Source organism: Neophocaena asiaeorientalis, unplaced genomic scaffold (assembly GCF_003031525.2).
Source record: "Neophocaena asiaeorientalis asiaeorientalis breed wild unplaced genomic scaffold, Neophocaena_asiaeorientalis_V1.1 scaffold90, whole genome shotgun sequence".
Lineage (NCBI taxonomy): Eukaryota > Metazoa > Chordata > Mammalia > Artiodactyla > Phocoenidae > Neophocaena > Neophocaena asiaeorientalis.
Window position 1 is genome coordinate 43,830 of NW_020172445.1, and position 27,389 is coordinate 71,218.

At 42.0% G+C, this 27,389-nt stretch overlaps 1 protein-coding gene across 2 annotated transcripts in view; it reads right to left on the reverse strand.

Moving 5' to 3' along the window:
• Window positions 1–27,389, reverse strand: part of TANGO6 (transport and golgi organization 6 homolog) — a 184,705-nt gene that overhangs the window by 11,194 nt on the left and 146,122 nt on the right. For both annotated transcript variants that reach the window (XM_024733730.1, XM_024733734.1), the window contains one exon: window positions 26,514–26,627. In XM_024733730.1, the coding sequence (XP_024589498.1) occupies window positions 26,514–26,627 (114 nt within the window). The remainder of the gene's footprint in view (window positions 1–26,513; window positions 26,628–27,389) is intronic.

Here is a 27,389-nt window from a genome sequence, read left to right on the forward strand (position 1 = left end):
CCACTGAAACTATGCTCGGAAACCAGGGAATACATATGCATGTACCAGCTACAGAATACAAATTGCATAATTTCAGGGACCCCACATACGAGGTCAACACACTCACATTTGCATTTAAAATCAGCATGGCACTGGCACAATATAAAGATGAACAGTAAAATCCATGCTAACAGTCTAACATTTAAAAGGTTCTCAACTTAGAACAACATTAATAGCAAATAATAAACACCTTGACAAGTGAAAGGAGAGAGAGACTGTGGAAGAAAGGAAGAATATATTTAAAAACCTCAGGGGCAGGCTTCCCTGGTGGCGCAGTGGTTGAGAGTCTGTCTGTCGATGCAGGGGACACGGGTTCGTGCCCCAGTCCGGGAAGATCCCACATGCCGTGGAGCGGCTGGGCCTATGAGCCATGGCCGCTGAGCCTGCACGTCCGGAGCCTGTGCTCCACAACGGAAGAGGCCACAACAGTGAGAGGCCCGCGTACTGCCAAAAAAAAAAAAAAAAAAACCCTCAAACGGCACTTTTTCCTTGTTTTTCTGAACAAGGGACCCCGCAATTTCATTTGGCACTGGGCCCCACATATTATGCACTTGGCCCTGCAGACAACTCTCCGTGCTCTTTGCCCAATGTCGCAGCATTAAGTGCCTGAATCCTGTGGGCAAACCCCACAAAGATGCTGCCCCATCTCTGCTGTGCAGCTGTCTCCTGGGTTTTCTCCCAGAGCTGCTGGGTCACACAGGAGTCAGGTCTCCAAGTGCAGGCGTCTGCCTCTGACTGTGCACTATGCCCGACTGCTCTTTCATAACGTAGCTTTCTCTTTCCTCAAGGCCAGCAGTGTGAAAAGGAGAGACGATTCTGGAAAGAGGATGGCTCCCCACAGCTACTGATTCATGATTACTCACTCAGTAATCGTTATCAAGGGCCTACTTCGTGCCCAGGCAGTGTGCTGGTGATAAAAAGGTGAATAATGCACGAACCCTACCCTCTGGCAGCTACAGCCAGCGGGGAGGCAGACACGCACACTAGGCAGTGTGATCCTCAATCTAAGAGATGAGTGTAGGTGATTCTGTGGAAGCAAAGGAAGTGATTTCCGCCTGCAGAGGTGGATGGAGGAAGAACGTTTCCCTACCGTGTGAAAGGGCCTTTGCTCTGACTTTCATCTGTAGCCAATGGGTGGCACCAAGGAGTGGCCTGGGGAAGTTTTATTGTCCCCTCACTCTCAAGCCACCTCAAATAACTGCAGAGTTTAAGCAAACCCAGCATGCTTGTTATGTGAATAGAGCTTAAAGACAAGGCTCCTAACACTCTCTCCAACAAATTATAGCCCAGTGTCTCTTATATAGAAATTCTAGTGTTCCCACTGTTTATCACAAGGTCATCTTTTTTTTTTCTAGAGGAATCTTTCACCTAGTCAGAAATATCTTAGAGATTTTTTGCTAGAGCATCCTAACATTCAAAGTAAGGTTAGCTTTCTTTTCCTTGTTAAAAAGGAAAGTTCTAAGGCATCCTGGTCTGCTAAGGTACTCTGTCCTTTCCTGGTATGGGTAGGAATTTTCTCCTTGGCACTGCTGTGTCCTTAAAATCACAATAATGCTTGTGCAAACACCACTTTGTACTTGAAGGGTGCTGAGTTCCTTGTTTTCAGTTACCGGATCTCCTTTTTTAGGTAACTGAGTGTTAGGCAAAGACTCCTTCTTAATTAATGGGTCTATCTTAGCAACCCACCCTGGAACAGCTTCTCCCCAATCCCTGTAGCGCTTGGGATCCCACACATCACAGGACTTCCTCTGGACTCCCCAAGGATCAAAGCTTCCCGCCAGCCAGGGACTGTCACCAAATCCCATGGATCAGGGGCTGAATACAAGGAGAGTTCAAAGGTAAAGTTACTCACAGGAGCCTCTGTGGTGGGCAGGATATAGGCAATCCCACAGAGGAAACCTCTCATTAAGAGTACGACACACCTGCTCTTCATCCCCCCACGCATCAAGGCCCCAGGACTGCAGGGAAAGGTGGAGGTGGAGGGTGTGAGTGGGGTGGGCCGGGGATATCTTAAAGAAGTACCCGGATTCCTAGTCTGAAAACTCTTTGGAAAGGGGTGGGGTTCAGGCCCTTTATTAAAAGAATTTAGAGTGTGAGTGCAACATGCACACACACACTTTCTCTCCTCCATCCCTTCCCCGTCCTTTCCAGGTGCCAGTTCCCTGGAGCACACAAAGCTGATGCTTCAGGGACAAGGGCAGTCTTTAAGGTTAGACGTGGCTTGGCAAAACATACTGAAAAGGGGACCGTGTGAGCAAAAGACTGCCTTGGGCACACAGGTGCACTTACAATGGAAAAGCAGGAAAACAGTGTTTGACTTTCAATGAGCTTGACCCGGAACACACCCAGAGTGGTGGTTGTATCTCTGCATTAAGACCTAAAGAAGGGGGCTTCCCTGGCAGCGCAGTGGTTGAGAATCTGCCTGCCAATGCAGGGGACATGGGTTCGAGCCCTGGTCTGGGAAGATCCCACATGCTGCAGAGCAACTAGGCCCGTGAGCCACAACTACTGAGCCTGCGCGTCTGGAGCCTGTGCTCTGCAACAAGAGAGGCCGCGATAGTGAGAGGCCTGTGCACCGCGATGAAGAGTGGCCTCTGCTCTCTGCAACTAGAGAAAGCCCTCGCACAGAAACGAAGACCCAACACAGCCAAAAATAAACATACAAATAAATTAATTAATTAAAAAAAAAGACCTAAAGAAGAAATACATGGCGGATATATTTCTTCTCTTTAGTTCCTAAATTTATTTATTTATTTGATTATAAAAACAATATTAACCACAACCCAGAATATCTGGGAAACAGAGGAAGGAAAAAAAATCTTTAGTCAGACTACCTCTCTAACACAAACTCCATTAGTAAAGACATTTAGCAATTAGTAGATTTATTTACATTTGAAATAACTTTAATATTTTAAAAGTCACACTTCTAAATGGAACTTAGGTGAATGAAACTGCTATTCTTTGGTATTATTTTGTGAGATCAATAAGACACAACACAAATGGTGATAGATGAGACATTTACAGAAATAAGAATTCCAGAAAGTGTGATCTAGCAGAGGACTTCCCACCTATACTTCTGTAATATTTAGGGAAAAAATGGGTTACTAAATATAAAAGAATTAAAAAGTTAAATGCTAGCATACACTAATTGTACTTAGAAATTCAGTCTTCTATAGAGCTAATAGAATTGTGGCTCCCTTTGTGGCTAAGAAGTAAGTACTAGGCACAAAGACAAAAACAGACAAAGAACAGGGAAGTCAGACATTGAAATAAAAGGCAGGAGCCGACACGAGAAACAAGTGAACTGGAGTTGGTGGCTGGAGACCAGCCTGGCAGACAAAAAGATTCTCTAGATTGGGGCCCAGAAGAAGAGGAGACCCCAGAATCCAAATAATTCTGTTTAAAGACATGCTGAAATAAGCATTAGGTGTGGTATAAGGAAGCTGTAGGTCCACCTCTGAGAACGCTCATTTTGACCACTGTGCTTCCATGTTATAACCAACATACGGCTTGGTGGCTGAGGGAAGTGAGAGTGATCAGAAGAGACTAGTTATGGGACAGAGTCAAGGATCATAAACAGAGCACAAGCCAGCCGACATTTCCCGAACTGTGTGCAGGAGACCATGCTCAGCATGCTGAGTGATGAGGGCCAGCTCCAGCCTTCAGGAGCTCACCACCATCTGGGAGAGACAGACATGGACAGTCGAACCTAATGGTCTGCTGGCAGGCGAATCGGGTCAAGTGAATCCTGACACCCCAATTACCAGCTGGAGAATCTTGAGCAAACCACCTCGGCTTTTGGAACCCCGGAGATCTCTGTAAAATGGGAATAACACTGCCTCCTTTGAAGGTTGTTGTGAGAGTTACTGTCTATAAATATCCAAGCACAAGGATTTGCAAGTGATGGCTGCTGCAGAAGCGGCACTAATACTGTGATCTCTGTGAGGGTCAGGACTGTCAATCTTGCTGCTCTTCTATCACTGAGGCCCCGAGTACAGCCTGGCATGCAGTGGCCCTGGCATGTAGTAAACCTTTGACAAACAAATGAATGAACGAACATATGATAACAATAGCTAATCCTCACGTAGTACCTATTATGTGCCAGGTGTGGTTCTAGGCATTTTATCTATAGTAATTCAATCCTCACAACAACACAACAGAGAGAGGTACTGTTATTATCCCCAATTTGCCCACACAGCTAGTGACAGGTGGAGGCAGGATTCAAACCCTGGCAGCCTGACTCGGAGCAAATGCTCTTTATTAACCACTATATTATTCTGCCTCTGCAAGTGGTTATTATTTTCACTACCACGAAGTGGGGAGCATAAAGCACGTATACTGCCTACCTTACAAGTTTATTGTGAGATCAAAAGAGATAATGCATATGAGAGTACTTTGCTATCACAGCGTGGTGATCAATAATTCAAAGTATCATTGCTACTATTATTCTGACACTGAGGTAGTTGGGTTTACCACCAAGCGGCTAAGAAAATGAGGGGAAAGGCACGGCTCTGAAAATGAAAAATAGAGAGCAGGACCCAAAGAAAGAGTGCTCAGGAAGATGAATAAATGGAGGAGAGTTAGAAGAAAAGGGAAGGGCTGTAAAAGAGGGGAAGAGACTCCATGCAGTGTGATGTGGTATCAGGGCCAGAGTCGGTACCTGACGGTCGGGAACACTGTCTGTGCCACTGCACAGAGCTGAAAGCACCAGCAAGGACTCTCCTGGACAAGCAGAGAGCAGCTAGGCTCTGAGGTCTTGGAGGCGAGCAGCCTCTCTAGGATAATGGGCAGGAAACAAATAAATTGGGGAAAGCAGAATGGAGGTAGACAATCTGGACCTCATTCAGGGTGCTCTGGTCTAAAGAATAATAAATGCTTTACTGATAAAACCCCAAAGTTCACTTTGATGGGTCTGTAAAAAAGAAGTCAGGACCAATTCAAACGGAAAGACCGGGCTTTTGAGACACTTCATTGAAAAGCATTGGGTGGGTCAGCAAAGAAAGATAGGATTACTAATGTCTAAGAGATTCCTATCCATGCCTGACAGATAGAGAATCTCAAACATGCTGAAGTTCAGGGCGGCATTCTTGTTAACTGGAGGTTACTGAGCTTTTCAAAAACCTTTTATTCCTAAAGTATTTTTCTCTGCTAGACCTAGAGATAAATGGCATTTTTACCCTTTCCAGATTGTGTCTGGCTGTTAAATAAGGAGGGCATCTCAAGTGCAAGCTGGAGATGGGTGGGGAGGGGATGAGGGGGGTATCATGTGTGATTTTCATTGAAGAATAAGGGGGAAATTTGAACTGGTTATGTGCCCAAAATGCTACAGGGATGTAGACAGTCTGGGCAGTTTAGGGACAAACACCAAGATGGCCTTCATGGTTAACCCCTGGGAGGGATGACAGCTCAGGGATCCTAAACAGAAAGTAGGTGCTGGGACTCTCCACTCGCTGTGGCAGGGACGGGAGCAGCAGCCGCGGTGGCTCTAGGAGCAGCGGTGGCAGCATCTCTCAGAATGTCTTTAAATAGCAACCTGAGGAAGGCAGCAGCTTTCCTACACCCCCACAGGCATGGAAACAGAACAAAGAAGGCAGGGGAAAATGGCCGGAGGATGTGCAGAGGCAGCAGGCTGCTGCTTGTAGAAGTGATGGGGCGCTTTGTCCTTAGAAGGTGATTACAATCCCAGCTTTCAAATTGTACTCAATTACCACGTCTGGGGGGAAAGGGCTTCATCTTTCTTGGCCCTCGAAGCTTCCCTGCTGAGGCAGCACAGTTCTGCTCCCTTTCTGCACCTAACGCCTCCCACAAGGGATTAGACATCGCCTGCAAAGGCTCACTACTACCATTTACTGAGTGTTTACTACGCTTCAGTCACTGCGCCGAGCCCTTCACGCACATTATCTCATTTAATCCTACGAGGTAGGTGTTATTAGGCCCAGTGTGCAAATTAGGGAAAGGGGATTTAGAGAGGTTTAGTGATTTGCTCAAGGACACAGCTAGAATTCAAACCTGCATCTATCAGGTCTAGCTGCAAACCCTGTTTTTAAACACGTGCAGTTAACTAGGAAATCCAATACGCAGGAGGATGCTATGGAGAGAATTTGACCTTTTCCCTGCACCATCAAAGCAGTTTATTTGGATGGGGCCCGGTTAGGGAGGAGGGGGAACAGCAACTGGGCTGCTGGCTGACTGCAAGGTTTGGGTTTCCTCTGGGGCACTGGTTTGCTTGGGGCATCCTGCATCACCCCAGGATCACCCGGCTCACACAGCCTCAGGTCCAGCTTGATTGGCCATGAGGGAAGTGCAGGCCACTCTCCTTAGGGGTTCTGCTTAGTGGAATTCAGTGCTCTGTGCAAGATGCCTCAGGAACAAATGGTTATAGAGTTAGACCAAAGGTCAGAGAAAACCACAGTCACTGACACATCAGAGGCTCTGGTGGGGTTGGTAGTATGTGCTAATATACACATAGCATAGAATAGACGTGGACTAGGCTGGAAAAAGCAACCTGCCCACCCACACCGAAGTATGGCTACACAGCCTAGACTCTGCCTCTGAGCAACACCATCATTCTAACATAGTGATTCTCTACCTTAGCTGCACAGTACGATTCCATGGAGAACTTTTAAAACGCCTGGGCCCCCACCTCACACGTAACAATGAGAACCTTAGGGGTAGGGGCTCAGGGCTTAAAAAAAAAGTTTTTTTTAATTTCTTTTTATGCTCTCCAGGTGACTCTAATGAGCAGCCAGGATGCAGCAGTGCAGCATGTTAGGAAAAAACACTGGGTAGGAGACAGTAAGAGATATGTCATGGTTTCCAAAAAAGGGATCACTACAACGACTCTGCCCATGAAAAATCTAAGTGCCAAGAGCAAGGGTGACAGGATTGGGACATGACCTGCTGCACTTCTTGGAATTTTCTTAACTATCGACAACCAGGTTTTTATTTTCCAGCAAGGGGACTGGGTCAAAATCTTTTTTTTTTTTTTTTTTTTTTTTTTGACACAGGCTCCAGATGCGCAGGCTCAGCGGCCATAGCTCACGGGCCCAGCCGCTCCGCGGCATGTGGGATCTTCCCAGACCGGGGCACGAACCCGTGTCCCCTGCATCAGCAGGCGGACTCTCAACCACTGCGCCACCAGGGAAGCCCCCAAAATCATTTTTGATGCACAAATTAAGACTGCATCTTTTTTCCAAAATATTTTTAAAATATGTTCTTTGGGACTTCCCTGGAGATCCAGTGGTTAGGGCTCTGCACTTCCACTGCAGAGGGCACGGGTTCGATCCCTGGTTGGGGAACTATGATCCCACATGCTGTGTGGTGTGTCCAAAAAAAAAAATTCTTAAACATGTGTATTGGAGTATAATTCTGATGACACAGAAAATTACAGGCTCCCAAAAGGCATCTGTAAGAAAGTGAAAGGATAAAACGCAGGCAGCGCCTCTTTTACTAGGTTAACTGTAATTATGGCAGAAACCTTCACACAGATGGGAGGAATTAAGGAAAATACATGTGCTAAAATTTTGACAGCAATGTACATATATATATACATTGAGTGTGTGTGTGTGTGTGTGTGTGTGTGTGTGTGTGTTTGTGTGTGAAGCCAAGTTTTGAAATGCAGACAGCTCTGGCTGCTCGTCAATATTCATTCTGTCACTGTGCCTCAGGACTCCCTCTCCCAGCTGATTTGGGGACAACATGTCTACAACCCAACTGCAATGAAAACTTTAGGCGTTTCCAAGTAAGGAAGGTAAAATTCCCTCCTAACGAGAATTTGTTTGGACAACTTCTGTTCTTGGGAAACCTGAACAGAAGAGTTCGGGAACTGGAAGAGTTTGGAAGCCCCAGAATTTCCAGTTTAAGATCTAAGAAGTCTTTATTGCAAAGGCAGGTACAAAGAAACTTAAGAGATGTATTGTCCCATGCATCTTAGAGAAGAGGTTTCATGCACTCTCAACAAACATTTATTAAGCATTATTCTGTGCAAGGCAATGTGCTAGATTTGGGGAACATAAGAATGAATGGAAAAGTAGTAAAATTCAGAGACAGACAGGATGGTGACTGCTAGGGGCTGAGGGAGGGGGAGAGTTAGTATTTAATGGGTACAGAGTTTCAGTTTTACACGATGAAAAGAGTTCTGTGGAGGGATGGTGGTGATTGCAGCATAAAAACATGAATGTACGTAATGCTACTGAACTGTACACTTAAAAATGGTTAAGATGGTATATTTCATGCTATGTATATTTTACCACAATTTTTTAAAGAAGTGACTGGTGTGTTCAGGGGCTGTCCCCTGTTGACATCAGATGTGAACAAAGCATTACAATATCTACTCTAGTCTTGAGCTGATATTTAAAGTACTGTAGAGCCTGGAGAAAGGAGGATTAATTTTGCCTGAGAAATGAGAAAAGGCTTTTAACATTTAGAGTCCTAAAGGGTGAACAAAAGTTTATCAGATGGACAGGTCGGGGGCAGGAGGAGAAGGCATTTGAGGCATAAGAAACAGTACGGACCAAGATCTGGAGGCAAGAAATAGTACGCAGGCTATGCAGAGCTGGCACGAGGTTCTGAGGGCTCATGAGGGGAAGCTCGGGAGAGACAGTTATAAAGTCAAGCAGGGTCCATATTATAAAGGGCCTTGTATGTCATATTAGGGAGCCTAGTCTTTATCTTAGGAACCACAGGGAACCACTGAGAAAAATGTTACCTGAGGACTTCAGCAGATTTGCATTTCAGAAAGATCCCTCTGGCTGCTCCCTTACCATGCAGAGTAACTGAATAGCTGCCGTTCAGGAGAATTAAAGAGTAGAAGAAAGTCCCAGTGGTTAAGGAAACAGAAGTCCTAGGAACCCAGGTTTGTCCCAATATACTTGTAACAGTTTACCTCTTCCTCAAGTATAATCTCAGGCCTGTTCTAATTAGTTCCTTCAGAACAGCCAAGCTGGCAGTAAAACTGCCTGGGTTTATACTCAGCTCTCTTCTGTCTGACCTGGGCATCTAAATGTAAACTTTCTGGACCTCAATTTTCTTACTTGTAAATAGGGTTATAGGCGTATTTATCTCAGGGTTGTTAGGATTCAATAAGATAATGCATGTAAAGAACTCAGTGCCCTGCCTGGCATACAGTAAGCCCTAATACACGTTAGTTACATTATTAAATACTAAACCTCAGAGAGCATGAAATTTATTTGGAGCAGATTTGCTAAGAGCAAACAAACAGTGGGGCGATAAGCAATGAGCTGGAACAGACCCCAGAGCATCAATCCAGACTGTCATTTTAAGTCACCCCAAGGAGGGTACACTTAGTCAGAACTCCTCCCTTTCAGAGGATAGAGCAAAGATAAGTGGGTTTTGCAATCCAGAGGCCCATCTGATTATTAGCACAATCACTCTCAGAGGAAGAATAGATTCCTGATCAAGCTGCAGGGCAGGAGGCAAGTCCCAAGACTCTCACTTCCCAGCTTGGCAGTCCCAGAGGCATTTGGTCTCCTTCAGTTTTTCTCAGCTCCCTGCCTTTTCAGTTTTGTGTCCATTATGGGAAGTTGCTGGATGGCATAGTCCAGTTTGGCCCATGATTTTGGCAAGGGCTAGTGGAACATGAGGAAGAGTAAAAAGGAAGCCAGAGCTGTTTCCTGTCTCTGCTCTCTGAACAGTTCACACTGTCAGGTACTGGGAGCTCAGGGCATCTGGGTCCAAGGCTGGCCTCAACATTCCCCTCTCCCTGCTCCATCGTTCTTGGGGACAGACAGTAAATAAGCTGTAAGGAGAGAGTCTGACCTGTTTTCCTTTCTGGTATCAGGTTTCCAGGATCTAAAGCTGCCTTCTGTTAGCCATGATCTTTGCAGGAAATGCCCAAGTGACTCAGTTCCTGAGTCCTTCAGATGACAGTCACAGAACGTGTGCGCACAAGTTCTGGAACCGTACTGCCTGGGGTCATCTACCGTGATGCCACTTACTAGTTGTTGAACAAGTTACTTATCTTCTCTGTCTTAGTTTCCTCATGTGTAAAATGGGGATATTAGTCGTACCTAAATGGGATCATTATGAAGATTAAATTAATTAATTAAAGCACTTAGATATATGTGCTACCATATAATAAATGCTCAATAAAAGTATTTTTGCCAGGTTTTAATATACACTGAATTTTTCAGGAACGCAAGTACCATATGAAGTGAGAGGAGATAGTATTTTGATTTGTTTGGAATTTTACAGAGAGAGTTTACCATTTTGGAAAATCAGGCTTACTCAGTGTACTTCTGAGTTGCCAGTACAAGATATTTATTATTAATTTGTATTTGTAGCTGTTACATTCATGATGATTCTACATATAAGAGCAACTGAATAGTTCATTATATCTTAGAGTTGGCCTAGACATTTATATATTAAAATATGTTATTTTATTATAAACTAGTATTCTTTTATTCCTTCTTTGTATTATAGTTGGGACATTATATTGATTTTTAAAATATACACGTAGGTTACGTAGCTATACATTTCATTTCAGGAGAATAAAAAGGGGAAACTCTAAAATATTCGTTATAATAATTTGTAACAATAAAAGTACATTGGAGGCTTCCCTGGTGGCGCGGTGGTTGAGAGTCCGCTTGCCAGTGCAGGGGACACGGGTTCGTGCCCTGGTCGGGAGGATCCCACATGCCGCGGAGCGGCTGGGCCCATGAGCCATGGCTGCTGGGCCTATGCGTCCGGAGCCTGTGCTCCGCAACGGGAGAGGCCACAACACTAAGAGGCCCATATACTGCAAAAAAAAAAAAAAAAAAAGTATGTGGGGTCTGATCTGATGCTGATGTTTCCAAACCTGGTGCTTATCTTGTGCTCCAGCTCACCCTGATGATGTTACCTAAGACATCCTTGATAAAAAGATAAATCTTGTTGCAGTGGATGAGTGAATTAAGTAAGAGGAAGAGGGAGAGATACTATACTTCCATGAGCACTTGGCCAACATAAGCTCCCAGCAACAAGTGGAAACGAGTGCTAATTCTTCCTGGTATTAGCTTTGGAAAATCAGAACTGCAGTCTCTTCATGAACTTCGTTTCCTCAATTCATAAAATAAGATGGTTGAATTATTTCCCAAAGTATGTTCCACGGAACATTATAACTTGGCATGCTTATAATGAAAACAGGGTTCCTTGGTAAATGGCCGAGGAACTGAGGAAACTGTTGATTTTAGCTGCAGGGCTTCTCAGACCCCCTAAAAGGCAAACATGCACCAAATGTCGAGGGGAGTGTACAGCTGTACACAGCATTTTCCAAACTTATTTGACCATGGAGACCTTATGTCAAAGAAGCAACTCATGGGGTTAATAAGCCAAAGGAAATTTTTGTGAAGTATAAATGAAATAGTCTCTAAGGCCTCTTACAGCTGTAACATTCCAAAATTCTGTGCTTAAATGACAGTACCTTCTTCTTGGCCATTTTATTTTTTATTAATTTATTTTTTTGACTGTGCCGCATGGCATGTGGGATCTTAGTTCCCCAGCTAGGGCTCGAACCCGTGCCCCCTGAAGTGGAAGTGCGGAGTCCTAACCACTGGACTACCAGGGAATTCCTTCTTGGTTATTTTAGATCAGATTAAGAAGGGTAAGGAGAAAGCTATCCTACAGAAAATAAAATAGCATCTGATGCAGAAGAGGAAGACGGACCAAGTTCTAACATATGTAAATCTATGTAAATGATTATGCAGAAGAGGCAGAAAGGGAGCAGTTTTAAATGCTAGGTCTTCCAAACTGTCACTTATGTTATCACTAGAAAAAGCTGAACATTTATATTTTAGCAGAAACAGCAGAGTACTGAGTACTAATCTTTTCAGCTTTACTTCTTAAATCCATCACTAATGTCATACGGATTTGGCCAAATTACTGTTGAGGAAATCTACGGGACTATGCCCTACTCCTAGGCACCGGGCCCAGGCTCTCCTCTCACAAATGGCTATGGTGGAGGCTGAACACGGTTTTACACAAACCAGCAACCCCATACACCCCACCTGGCCCAGCCAAGTTGGTTGACTTGGGGATGGGCATCTGATCTTAGCTGGAGCATTATGTCTCTTCCCTGGAATTTTTGCATTTGGGGCCAGAGAGGGAATCTCTGAGTGTTGGATGTTAAGATGCCATAGTGGGCCATCGTCAGTGGTCATGTTGCTGTCATAGGAAAAAACTGGACTCCAGTGCGAGAGAATGAAGGCGAAATGCAAGAGAAGCAGAAACAAGAGGTGCAGCATTTCAGTTCCTGACTCTAAGAGTCAACGATAACCAGATATATCCCAGCTTTTCCCACAACACTGTTGTTCGGCCCTTCTTTGGATTTGGTAGGCTATAAAGTTCTCTTTGCTTAAGCTAGTTCAGACTAGGTTTCTGTTGCTTAAAACCAGAAGAGTTCTGACTCTTGTCACACATGTCCTCCACACCTACTTTCTCCATCATTAGAGAGGGAAGAATGGAGGCTGCCGCCTGAAAGCTGGCATGTTAAACACATACAACTTCCTTGGCAGTCCAGAGGTTAAGACTGCACGCTCCCAATGCAGGAGGCACGGGTTTGATCCCTGGTTGGGGAACTAAGATGCCACATGCCACATAGCGTGGCCAAAAGCAAAAACCAAACAAAACACATTTATGGGACTTCTCTGGCAGTCAAGTGGTTAAGACTCCATGCTTCCATTGCAGGGGGCGTGGGTTCGATCCCTGGTGAGGGAACATAAGATCCCACATGCCACGCTGTGTGGCCCAGAAAACACCACCACCGCCAACAATAAAACACATACACACACCATTGCTCCCTCCCTCCCTTTCCTGTCAGGAAAGGGATTAAAAAATGGCATTAAGTTATCAGAACAAAAAGAACTAACAAGGCAATGGCAACACAAGTTTAGATCCTAGAAAGCAGCTGAATGAATCCTAGGGTCATGGTCCTGATTTGCCCAGGTTAGTATGGCTTACATCTGCTATGCTGGTATAATTATTAATAGTGTCCTCTTTCACTCTCAAAAGTGTTCTGGTTTGGATGGTAAGTTGATTCATTAAACCTAAGAAGCCCAGAAGCAAGCCTAATGTACCACAGAAACATTAAAAAAAGCAGCAAATCAAGTTGAAAATAGTAGTTGCTGATGGGGAGTAGGAATGGAGGGTAAGAAAGGAGGATGGGGCTATGGATCTTTGAATTAGCTTTGTAATACTATGTATATGAATAACTTCTTGGGAAATTAAATTAAAAAACAAATACACTAACAGTAAAAAGACAAATAACCCAATTAAAAATGGGCAAAGATTCTGAAGAGACATTTCTCCGAAGAAGATATAGAAATGGCCAATAAGCTCATGAAAAGATGCTCGACATCCTTAGCCATCAGGGAAATGCAAACCTAAACTATACCACTTTACTGAAAGCCTTCCCACTAAACTCTGGAACAAGACAAGGATGCCCACTCTCACCACTTCTATTCAACCTACTATTGGAAGTCCTAGCCAGAGCATTCAGACACGAAAAAGAAATAAAAGGTATCCAAATTGGAAGGGAAGAGGTAAAACTGTCATTATATGCAGATAACCTTGTACTAAATATAGAAAACCCTAAAGACTCCACATAAAAACTATAGAACCAATAAGTGAATTCAGCAAGGTAGCAGGATACGAGATTAATATACAGAAATCTGTTGCATTTCTTCAAGCTAACAATGAAATATCAGAAAGGGAAAGTAAAAAGAAAAAATCCCTTTTAAAATTGCTTTAAAAAAAAAAAACCTTAGGAATAAACCTGACTAAGGAGGTGAAAGACTTATATGCTGAGAACTATAAAACACTGATAAAGAAAACTGAAAATGACTTAAAGAAATGGAAAGATATTCCCTGTTCTTGGATTGGAAGTATTAATATTGTTAAAATGGCCATACTACCCAAAGCAATCTACAGATTTAATGCAATCCCTATCAAATTACCCATGACATTTTTCACAGGACTAGAACAAATAATCTTAAAATTTGTATGGAATCATAAAAGACCCAGAATTGCCAAAGCAATTCTGAGGAAAAAGAACAAAGCTGGATGCATAATCCTTCCAGACTTCAGACAATACAGTAAAGCTACAGTAATCAAAACAGCATGGTATTGGCATAAAAACAGACACATGGATCAGTGGAACATAACAGAGAGCCTAGAAATAAACCCACACACCTATGGTCAATTAATCTTCAACAGGGATTCCCTGGTGGTGCAGTGGTTGAGAGTCCGCCTGCCAATGCAGGGGACACGGGTTCGTGCCCCGGTCCGGGAAGATCCCACATGCCACGGAGCAGCTAGGCCCGTGAGCCATGGCCGCTGAGCCTGCGCATCCGGAGCCTGTGCTCCACAACGGGAGAGGCCACAACAGTGAGAGGCCCGCGTACAGCAAAAAAATTAAATTAAATTAAATTAAATTAAATTAAATTAAATTAATCTTCAACAAGCTCCTTCAAGAATATACAGTGGAGAAAAGACAGTCTCTTCAACAAGTGATGTTGGAAAAGCTGGACAGCAGCATGCAAATCAATGAAGTCAGAACACTCCCTCACACCATATACAAAAATAAACTCAAAATGGCTTAAAGACAAATATAAGACACGACACCACAAAACTCCTAGAAGAGAACATAGGCAAAACATTCTCTGACATAAATTGTAGCACTGTTTCCTTAGGTCAGTTCTCCCAAGGCAATAGAAATAAAAGCAAAAATAAACAAACAGGATCTAATCAAACTTATAAGCTTTTGCACAGCAAAGGAAACCATAAACAAAATGAAAAGACAACCTACAGGATGGGAGAAAATATTTGCAAATGATGCAACCAACAAGAGCTTAATTTCCAAAATATACAAACAGCTCATACAACTCAATAACAAAAAGATAAACAAGCCAATCAAAAAATGGGCAGAAGACGTAAATAGACATTTCTCCAAAGAAGACATACAGATGGCCAACAGGCACATGAAAGAATGCTCAACATCACTATTTTCAGAGAAATGCAAATCAAAATTGCAAGGTTAAAAAGAAAAACTACAAAAAAAAAAGAAAAACTACAATGAGATATCACCTCACACCAGTCATAATGGCCATCGTTAAAAAGTCCACAAATAATAAATGCTGGAAAGGGTATGGAGAAGAGGGAACCCTCCTACACTGTTGGTGGGAATGTAAGTTGGTACAGCAACTATGGATAACAGTATGGAGGTCCCTCAAAAAACTAAAAATAGAATTGCCATATGATCCAGCAATCCCAATCCTGGGCATACGTCCAGAGAAAACTATAATTTGAAAAGATATATGCACTCCAATGTTCACTGTAGCATATACAATAGCCAAGACATGGAAGCAATCTAAATGTCCATCAACAGATAAATGGATAAAGAAGATATGGTAACATATATACAATGGAATGCTACACACCATAAAAAAGAATGAAATAATGCCATTTGCAGCAACATGGATAGACCTAGCAATTATCATACTAAGTGATATTTGACAAAGACAAATATCATATGATAACACTTATATGTGGAATCTAAAATATGATACAAGTGAACTTATTTACAAAACAGAAACATTCACAGGCATAGAAAACAAACGTATGGTTACCAAAGGGGACAAAGGGGAGGAGGGATAAATTAGGAGTTTGGAATTAGCAGATACAAACTACTATATATATAAAATAGATAAACAACAAGATAAACAACTTTATAGCACAGGGAACTATACTCAGTATCTTATAATAACCTATAATGAAAAAGAATATATATATGTATAACTGAATCACTGTGCTGTACACCAGAAACTAACAAACTATACTTCAATAAAATTTAAAATAAGTATGGAGGTTCCTTAAAAAACTAAAAATAGAACTACCATATGACCCAGCAATCCCACTACTGGGCACATACCCTGAGAAAACCATAATTCAAAAAGAGTCATGTACCAAAATGTTCATTGCAGCTCTATTTACAATAGCCAGGACATGGAAGCAACCTAAGTGTCCATCATTGGATGAATTGATAAAGAAGATGTGGCACATACATACAATGGAATATTACTCAGCCATAAAAAGAAACGAAACAGATATTTGTAGTGAGGTGGATGGACCCACAGTCTGTCAAACAGAGTGAAGTAAGTCAGAAAGAGAAAAACAAATACCGTATGCTAACACATATATATGGAATCTAAGGAAAAAAAAAAAAAAAGGTCATGAAGAACCTAGGGGTAAGACGGGAATAAAGACACAGACCAACTAGAGAATGGACTTGAGGATATGGGGAGGGGGAAGGGTAAGCTGTGACAAAGTGAGAGAGTGGCATGGACATACATACACTACCAAACGTAAAAATACATAGCTAGTGGGAAGCAGCCACATAGCACAGGGAGATCAGCTCAGTGCTTTGTGACCACCTAGAGGGGTGGGATAGGGAGGGTGGGAGGGAGGGAGACGCAAGAGGGAAGAGATATGGGAACATATGTATATGTATAACTGATTCACTTTGTTATAAAGCAGAAACTAACACACCATTGTAAAGCAATTATACTCCAATAAAGATGTTAAAAAAATTTTTAAACAAATAAATAAACTACACCACTTTATACCCATTAGGATGGCTATAAATCTAGTAAATGATAGACAATAACAAGTGTTAATGAGAATGTGGAACATATGGAACCCTCATGCATTGCTGGGGGAAATTAAAAATGGTGCAGCTAGAAAACAGTCTGGCAGTTCCTCAAAAAGCTAAACATGAAGTTACCATATGACCCAGCAATTCCACTCCTAGGTATATATCCAAGAAAACTGTAAACATATGTTGCACAATAACTCGTACACAAATGTTCATAGCAACATTATTTAAAATAGCCAAAAAGTGGAAACAACAAAAGGGGACAAAGGGGAGGAGGGATAAATTAGGAGTTTGGAATTAGCAGATACAAACTACTATATATATAAAATAGATAAACAACAAGATAAACAACTTTATAGCACAGGGAACTATACTCAGTATCTTATAATAACCTATAATGAAAAAGAATATATATATGTATAACTGAATCACTGTGCTGTACACCAGAAACTAACAAACTATACTTCAATAAAATTTAAAATAAGTATGGAGGTTCCTTAAAAAACTAAAAATAGAACTACCATATGACCCAGCAATCCCACTACTGGGCACATACCCTGAGAAAACCATAATTCAAAAAGATACACCACTTTATACCCATTAGGATGGCTATAAATCTAGTAAATGATAGACAATAACAAGTGTTAATGAGAATGTGGAACATATGGAACCCTCATGCATTGCTGGGGGAAATTAAAAATGGTGCAGCTAGAAAACAGTCTGGCAGTTCCTCAAAAAGCTAAACATGAAGTTACCATATGACCCAGCAATTCCACTCCTAGGTATATATCCAAGAAAACTGTAAACATATGTTGCACAATAACTCGTACACAAATGTTCATAGCAACATTATTTAAAATAGCCAAAAAGTGGAAACAACCCAAATGTCCATCAATGAATGCATGGATAAACAAATATGCTAGATCCATACAATGGAATATTATTCAGCCGTAAAGAGAAATGAAATCCTGATACATGCTACAATATGGATGAACCTTGACCACATTATGCTAAGTGAAAGGAGCCAAACATAAAAGGTGGCATATTGTATAATTCCTTTTACACGAAATGTCTAGAAAAGGCAAATCCATAAACAGAAAGTAGGTTAATGGTTGCCATGGGTTGGAGGGAGGGGGTAATGAGGGAGTGACTGCTAATGAGTATGGGGCGTCTCTTCAGGGGTAATGAAAATGTTCTGGAATTAGATGGTGGTGATGTTTGCACGACTTAAAGAATACACTAAAGCCCCTGAATTGTAGACTTTAATTTTAAGGATATAAGTTATAGCTCAATTTAAGAAATTATGTAAGAAAAAACTACAAGGTGATGGGGAGAAGGGGATATAATGCTACTGATGAACAGAGCACACTCATTCTACCCTCCTTTGGGTCAGCAGCAGCGGCCTTGCAGAAGTGTCTTTGTGTGCCTGGACCTGGCCTTGCCTCTCTTCTGTTCACCAACTGTCTCCAGCCTAGTCCTGCTCCTCTCTTGACACCCTTCCTGTCCTTCTCAGATCCTGGCTCGGATCCTGGGACAAATACGCTACTGAAAAATGCCCCTGATAATCGCCAGGGTTATCTAGCTGCAAATCCTCTTTACCTCAGGGGTTTAAAGGCATGACTTCTGAATTGCTACTCCATATAGAAATCTTGTATTTGAGAGATGGTAGAGATCCTTAGACAAGCAAGCATTCATTAAATGACTAAACATCTGGTTTTTAATGTGTCAGAATGAACATTTGAAAAGTTGTGCTTCTGGTCTGACTGGGTCTTAGAAAGTAAAGAAAGTCATCACAATTTTTTGGCAACACCTTGCCAGAGAGAAGTGACGAGAGCTTGCTATTTACAGAGAAAGTATATGGCTAAACAGGAACTGGAACTCAGTACAAGTCTGTATTCAATTAACCAGAACGTCGCTTTAAACATTCTCAGCATGGGAAATTTAACCTATTACTGGTGTAATTCTTTTTCACCTATTACTGGTGTAATTCTCTGCCTTAAAACTAATCTTTACCTGCTCTTTCTTTAAAAAAAAATAAGCAGTTTAAGGCACACAACACTACAGCCAGCTAGAGCACAGGCCTTAGAGACACACAGCCAGGGTTTAAACCATCTCTGCCACTTACTAGCCATGTGAGCGTGAGTGGTTTGCTTAACCTCTGAGGGGCTTCCTTTAGTCATCGGTAAAATGAGGGTAACAACACCTACCCCTCAGAGTTCCTGAGAGAATCAACTGAGACAACACAGTAACTCAATAGCTCAGTGCCTGCTTTATGAGAACAGACAGCATTACTATTGTTATTTTGTGGTACCTTACCCACTGTTTCCTAGTGGTAGGCAAAAAAGGGGGAAAACAGTGTTGGAGGTCAAATCAAGTCCAAACATGTAAGTCCTTTTGGTTTAATATCTACAAAGCTTCTAGGTTCTTATGCATTTTCCCAGTCGAGTTGGTGTCCATCATGAGGAGGAACAAGGTGACGTATGCAATCATGAGATGCTTGCAGAGTTGAAAGACTGGATTCCATGTAACAGAGTCTGCCTTCCAAAATCTGAGATGACCAATGGTGAGGGCCTGGCATGACAAAGTGTAGAGTTCTAAAGTTCCAGCCATGAAAGAAACTGCCTATTCATTTAGATTGAATATAAAATTATCTTTGGTGGGTTTTAAACAATCATTCAAAAACCCAGCAAATCTATGGACCAGACAGTAGTAGTGGTTGTGGTGGTGGGAGTGATAATAATAATAACAACACCTCCACTATAATTATCATCGTTGTTGTCTCTTATATTTGAGACACTCCACTCAGAACAGGCTCTTCTCAAGATACAGCAATAATGAACAGATGGAGAAGCATAAGCACAAGACAGAAAGGACTATGGAATGCTAAGGGTCTGCTATGGGTTGGATCATGTCCCCCGCTCCCCCTAAAAGTGTATGTTGAGGTCTTAACCCCCAGTACCTCAGAGTGTGACCTTACCTTATTTGGAAACAGAGTTGTTGTGATGTAACTAGTTAAGATAAGGTCATACTGGAGCAGGGTGGGCCCCTAACCCAATATGACTGGTATCCTTACAAGAAGAAAGCCATGTTTACATGACAGAGACACACAGGGAGAATGCATGTGACCACAAAGGCAGAGACTGGAGTAACACAGCTGCAAGTCAATAAACACTAAGGATTGCCAGCAAACCACTGGAAGCTGGGGAAAGGCAAGGATTTCCCTACAGGCTTCAGAGGGAGCATGGCCCACCTTGATTTGGGGACTTCTGGCCTCCAGAACTATATATAAGTAAATATTTGTTGTTTTAAGCACCCGATTTGTGGTACTTTGTTACAGCAGCCCTAGGAAACTGATATGGGGCCTAAGAGGATTTTTTCTTCTAAGATTGAAATGCAGCAACAGCAAGGAGAATGTCTAAGAGTGAGTCAGAGGGAAGTGTCTGTAGGGGAAGAAACATTTATAAACTTACAATATATTTAAAAATCTCTCTATGCCTCTGCCTCTACAGCATCGTAAACAATATCCAAAAATGCTAAATTCTCATTAAATGCCACTTATCAATACTATCAATGTGTAAACACCCAAGCCTGGGACAGTAGCGGATGACCAACAGAACTGCTGCCCTGGTAAACTGGCCGTAGCTTTATGCTCCCAGGAAGGAGCGATACTCCTTAATTTCGGTCTGAAATGACTCTCCCAAGCACTTTTTCAAAGTTTACAAGAGGAGTAATTATTACCTGGATCCCAGTCATTTTAATATAAATGTTCTTTTCATTTGCTCCTCACATGGAGCCTTTGATCTGTTAAAAGGAGCAGTGTCTGTGGAACTAGCTCTGGGAAGGAAACTGGGCTCATTTAACTATATCCATAGCGCACACACACACAAGAAAACCCCACAACAAATGCTCTCAAAATAACTTTCAGGGGCTTCCCTGGTGGCGCAGTGGTTGACAATCCGCCTGCTGATGCAGGGGACACGGGTTCGTGCCCCGGTCCAGGAGGATCCCACATGCCGCGGAGCGGCTGGGCCCGTGAGCCATGGCTGCTGGGCTTGCGCGTCCAGAGCCTGTGCTCCACAATGGGCGAGGCCGCGACAGTGAGAGGCCCGCCTACCGCAAAAAATAAAAAAAAAAAGGGAAGAAAAAAAATAATAACTTTCAGGATAAAACAAAGCCAAAGGAAGGAAAGTTTCCATTCAGTCTTTTCACTTATAACTTGCTGCTTGTGCTGTGTCAGAGACTAAGTGTCACATCCTCCCTCAGGTCCTAGTTCTCGGTCTGGACAGACAAGCACAAGGTGAACCCAGGACGCATGCACTAATCTTTTTGTATGGACCATGTGTAACTGCTGTCATTAAACAAGCATAACATCATACACAAACTGTATTCTTTTTAGCCACAGTTTGCTTTCTCTCTCACAAAGAAGTAGGAGAGTAACTTCCAACTGCACAAAAGTTAGTGAAACCACTATTCCTAATGTTACTAAGAATAGGCTTCTAGCAACAGAATTCAATATTGGACTCGAAAGAAGGAATTAAAAAACATTCCTGGGTGGAGGCCTGGATTTGGCTGTGAACCTGATTCAGCCATCAATTAATAATTAATCCCAAACTCTTCCCTCTGAAGATGCTTCCAGGTTTTGCTTATTTTTGAAGATATGAGATGGTGTTAGGGTTGGCTGTCATCTTGAAGGAATGAATTCTAAAGCCTACTATTTAACTCTCACTAGATAGAGAATAGACTATTCTTTTGTCATTTAAAATTAGGGATTAGGCACTTCCCTGGTGGCGCAGTAGTTGTGAATCCGCCTGCCAATGTGGGGGACATGGGTTCGAGACCTGGTCTGGGAAGATCCCACATGCCGCGGATCAACTTAAGCCCGTGCGCCACGGCTACTGAGCCTGCGCTCTAGAGCCTATGAGCCACAACTACTGAGCCCACGTGTCACAACTACTGAAGCCCGGGCGCCTAGAGCTAGTGCTCTGCAACAAGACAGGCCACAGCAATGAGAAGCCCACGCACCGCAACGAAAAGTAGCCCCCACTCAACGCAACTAGAGAAAGCCTGCATGCAGCAACAAAGACCCAACGCAGCCAAAAGAGAAAAAAAATTTTTTAATTAAAAAAAAAAAAGCAAGGGAGAAAGTTTCAGTATTAAAATGTCACCATACTTAGTCACTACAAAACCTTGTGTGAAGTTCTCCAGTATTTCACAGTTCTTCTAAGAAGTCAACTTTCAGTAAACTATGCAGAGGACTGTAGTAGTAATTACCTAAATAAATCTAGAACTATGGTCAACCCCAAATCACTGATTCTTAAGATAATCAATTTTTTTCCCATTGTACATACAGTTGATTCTCATTATGTATGGTAGTTGTGTTCTACAAAGTTGTGTGAACACTGAATTAATGGATACTGAACCACTGCTCCTAAGGGAAATATCAGGTTAGGATTCTGAGAGCCTCTGGTCACACCAAATCACTCATTCAAAAATCTTTTTCTTGAAAATCAAAACTACAGTGAGGTACCACCTCACAACAGTCAGAATAGCCATCATTAAAAAGCCTACAAATAACACATGCTGGAGAGAGTGTGGAGAAAAGAGAACCCTCTTACACTGTTGGTGGGAATGTAAATTGGTGCAGCCACTATGGAAAACCAGTATGGAGGTTCCTCCAAAAACTAAAAATAGAGTTGCTGTATGATTCAGCAATCCCACTCCTAGGCATATATCCAGACAAAACTATAATTCAAAAAGATACATGCACCCCTATGTTCATAGCAGCACTATTCACAATAGCCAAGACACTGAAGCAACCTAAATGTCCGTAAACAGAGGAATGGATAAAGAAGATATGGGGTATATATACACTGGAATATTACTCTGCCATCAAAAAGAATGAAATAATTCCATTTGCAGCAACATGGATGGACCTAGAGATTATCATACTAAGTGAAGTAAAGTCAGAAAGAGAAAGGCAAATACCATATGATAGCAATTCTATGTGGAATCTAAAATATGATACAAATCAACATATCTACCAAACAAAAACAGACTCACAGATACAGAGAATAGACTTGTGGTTGCCAACAGGGAGGTGGGGTAGGGGAGAGAAGGAATGGGAGTCTGGGATTTGCAGAGGCAAACTATTGTATATAGGATGGACAAACAATAGGATCATACTGTATAGCACAGGGAACTATATTCAACATTCTATGATAAACCGTAATGGAAAAGAATACACACGCACACACACACACACACACATATGTATGTATATACATACATATATATTTTTTTAAAAAACGGAGTCACTTTGCTGTACAGAAGAAATTAACATTGTGAATCAACTATACTTCAGTAAAATTTTAAAAATATATTTTTCTTTTCATTCTGCTCTCCACACTGGATAATTTCTATTGCTCTACCTGCTAATTCACTTACTCTTTCCTTGGTCATCTCCATTCTGCTTTTAATTCCATTAAATTATTTTTTTTAAAAACTCAGATATTATAGTTTTAGTTCTAGAACTTCAATATGGCTTTTTTTTTTTTTTTTTTTTTTTGGGTACCCGGGCCTCTCACTGTTGTGGCCTCTCCCGTTGCAGAGCACAGGCTCCGGACGCGCAGGCTCAGCAGCCATAGCTCACGGGCCTAGCCACTCCGCGGCAACCCTGCATCGGCAGGCGGACTCTCAACCACTGCGCCACCAGGGAAGCCCCCAATATGGCTTTTTAAAAAAAATTGTTTCTGTTTCTTTGCTGAGATTTCCTATCTTTTATTTAACTGCAGGCATGTTTTTCTGTTACTTCCTTGAGGATAATTACAGTAGATGCATTAAATTCCTTGCCTGATAATTCTAACATCAGGATTATCTTGGGGTTGGTCTCAGTTAATTTTCTTTTCGACTGGGAATATGTTCCATTTTCCTGGTGTTTTATATTATTGAGTATTTTGGGTTGTATCCTGGACATTATGAATGTTATCTTATGGAGACTAGACCCTGTTCTCCAATTGGTGCATTTTTTTTTTCTTTTTTTAAAAATCAGGTAATTATCTTGCTTGGTTTAGGGGTCAGCCAGAGATGTGGGCACACAGAATTTAGGAATCCTCTCTCTGGATCTTTCCCTTCCAGGATCCCCCCTTTCTCTCCTGTAGCTGTGGTTCCCCCAGATTCAGTCTTCTGGTTCCCCAGCCCCAAAAGCCTGTGATTTCTCCACCAGTACCCCTAATGCACTGCACGCCTCCCTAGACATAACCTGTCCCTAGGCTGAAAGCTAAGAAAATGGGAACTTACTCTATACAGCACCTCTCCTCTAAACATGGACACTCCATGAGAATCTGCCTGCTTCTGACCACTCTTTAGTGTCCTCGGCTAACTACTTACTATATTATGTCCAGAGTTCATAGCTGTTATCTGAACGAGGGCCAGTCTGGTAGGCTGTTGCTCAGTCATTACTGTCCCAGTTATTCATTATTGTCTTTGGAATGAATTTAGGAATATGGATGTTCTAAACATTTACAATTCTTAGAATAAACAAGTCACCTTGCAAAGACTTAACTTGGGAAAAGCTGGATAGTTAGGCACAATTTTCTCATGCTGCCGCCCAGCTCATCTCCTCCACGATGAGGAGGGCTGTTCTTAACTCTGAGGCCAACAGAAAGTACAGGTCTAAACATACCTCCTTCTCCTGGGTGTTCCTCATAAATTCAATTTTCAGCAAAGGTAAGGTAGAATGAGCTTAAAGGGGGTTCCCTTCTGGCTTCAGGCTATACTTGGGAATCAGTGAATAAACAGATATGATCATAAGGCCAAAACAAGGCTAAGCAGAGAAAATAAGTGTTTCAATAAGAAAGTGAATGCTGTATTTCCCTCCAATGTGGATATTCTGGCTATCTGCAAATGGGAAAGAGGTGAAAGCTACCTCATCAGTTGGGGGTAGTAATGTCTTCCCCCTCTCTGATCCCAATCTATCTCCTGATTTTCTGGACCTCTACCTCTTACTGGGCTCTCTGCTTTCTTTTCAAGCTGCCAGAAACACAGAGTTTCTTGGTTGGCACATCTACGAGCAACAGAGAATTCACTGAAACCTAGGATTATCCTTTGGCACTCCACAGCTTGAGAGATAGTGATTAGAAGGAAAAAAACAAAACAAAACTTCAACAACAAGGTGGCATTTTCATTTCAGCTGTTCCTGGGGGCAAAACAGAACAGTAAAGAAAATCTTAGATTGAAAGCTTTGTGGTTATCTCTGCTTCTCGTTAAAGTGCCCCAATTATAATCACACCTACGATTACAAGATTTAACACACCTGGTCTCAAGGATGCGACAGGAAGAGGAATCATACCCTCATCCCATCCTGTTTCCTTTTCTTTATTCACTCAGTAAGCACGATTTATGAATTCCAGTGAGGGCAGACTAGAGGTGGTTTGGAGAACAGAGGTTTTTCATTCACATGGCTTTTTCAAAGTGTCAAAAATCTTCCATGGCCTCAAATTATTTTAGTACTGGTGAGACAAGCAGTGTTGCTTTCATTGGCTACACACTGATGTGAGAAACCTGGATAGAGTTTCTCTCTATTTCTTCTCTCACTTTACTAACCAGACAGTTTGCTCTGCTACGGACACACAGACACACGCACACACACTCTTACTGAGTAAGGGTGTGTACACTTACAGAGTTTCTAAGATTTATTTTAAAAGTGTTGTAACTCAAATTTTAAAATAAATTTTGAAATAATTTTAGATTTACAGAAAAGTTGCGAAGACAATAGAGAATTCCTGTATACTCCTCACCCAGTTTCCCCTATTGTTAACAACTTATATAACAATGGTATATTTGTCAAGAGTTTTGTAGATCTTGACAGTGGGTATAAAACGTTGACTCTTTCTTAATTCCATTTTGTACAGCAGATTCTCAACTAGAGCAGTGTGTACCCTAAAACAAGTACCTGAGATATCAAGTTATGATTTCTATGTCCCCCACTCCTACCAAGGTCCTAGATAATTACTAGGGGATAACGCTTGTACAAAAATGGTGTCAGGAACTTGATATGGCAAAATTTTAGCATGAACAAAGCCATGTGTCTGACAAAACACTTTTCTAATGGCTTCAATGACACTTAGTTAAATACTGATGTGCCAGCCACAGACGAGCATTGTGGATGCCAGGAAGTAAATTATTAATGCAAACTCTCTTTATAAAGTCAATTGGGAATGAATTTCCATTAAAATCAAGAAGAAAATTAATTTAGAGGTCACTCATTCTCAGTATACATATGGATATATAAACCTTCTTCCTGGGCTGTCCACGCACTGGGGAGAAATGCAGCCAAACCCACTTGGAGGAGGAATAAAAGTTTAATTTATGCAACAACTAAAATCTCATGGATTGAACTCACAGCTAGAAAGGAAACATTTGAAATGAGGCCCTTTAGTGATTCTGTGTGAACAATGAAATGAGTCAGGAAGACAAATCACTCAAGTTCAGGCTACAGAGGCAGGCTTGGTGCAGTCCAGCTAGCTCACCCTGGAACCTGTCCCTCTGAGGGGAATGCTGGGACCCAGAATCTCAACCTGTAAACTTGTGCCCTGGTTTTTCTGCAGTGGTTAGTGTGCAGTCTGCCTAATATGATACAGAGGAAAAAGAGACTCATTGAAGATGCAAACAATACAATCTTCCTGCAAACAATACAATCCCTGCTGACTGATTCATCTGTATGAATTCATCCGGGAAAAAGGTTCAAGGCCTCCTCTGGTGAAAGGAAGACTGATGAACAGATAAAGAACAAACAGGTAGGGAATTTGCAAATGGTAAGAGACTGACTTACCTCAGTAGCTTTCTGGCTGAGTCCCCGCAGCAGCAGCACAATCACATGGACAGCAGCTCTGCGCACCTGAACTTCATGGTCTGTTTTAGCCACAGCAATCAGACAAGCTGTTACCTAGGAGGGTGAGGGAAAAAGAAGTCAATAACAATCAGGATTCCACAATTACCTAAAACCTTTCAACTGTGTTCCATATTCTACACATTCATCACAAACAATCTGGCTTACAGCGGTGGGTTGCTTCCTCATTCTCCATGAAGAGGGAGAGATATAGTGGTAGAGATCTTGATTTAGTCTGGCTTTTCTGGAAAGGGCCAAAATCTGGTTTGGAATTCAGGAGGGAGACTAGGGAGTGGGAAGGAATACAGGTATATAATAAAGGTATGGTCAAAGGTGAGTATTTCCTCAAAAGTGGGAAGAACTGTTACTTGCCCCACTCTGGGGACATCAAATTGAAGGAAGAAAAAATGGTCTGAAACACAGTGGCTTCTAGGGACGGAGGACCATGGAGATTTAGCTAAGTAGACTTCAGAGTTCAAGGTCTGGCATGAATATCAACGTGCCAACTGATGAAAGTTTCAGCCCAGGGATAGAGAAATACATAAATATTCAAACTGATCTTCTTCTAGCGTGTCCAGACGTCCTGGTACACTACAATTCTAGTGTACACCCACGTGAGTTACCAGGGGCCAATTGCTGAGACTCCCTGCCTGGGATTCTTCATTTGTGGAATGGTTCTTTCAGTGCTCATTTACTTTAGAAGACAGCTCTATAACAGAAAGGACTTACAAATTACTTGCAAAACATGGTAATGTTTACTTGCAGATATATAGCTGATAATTATATGTCATAAAATGAGAAATTTTCTATATCCTGTAC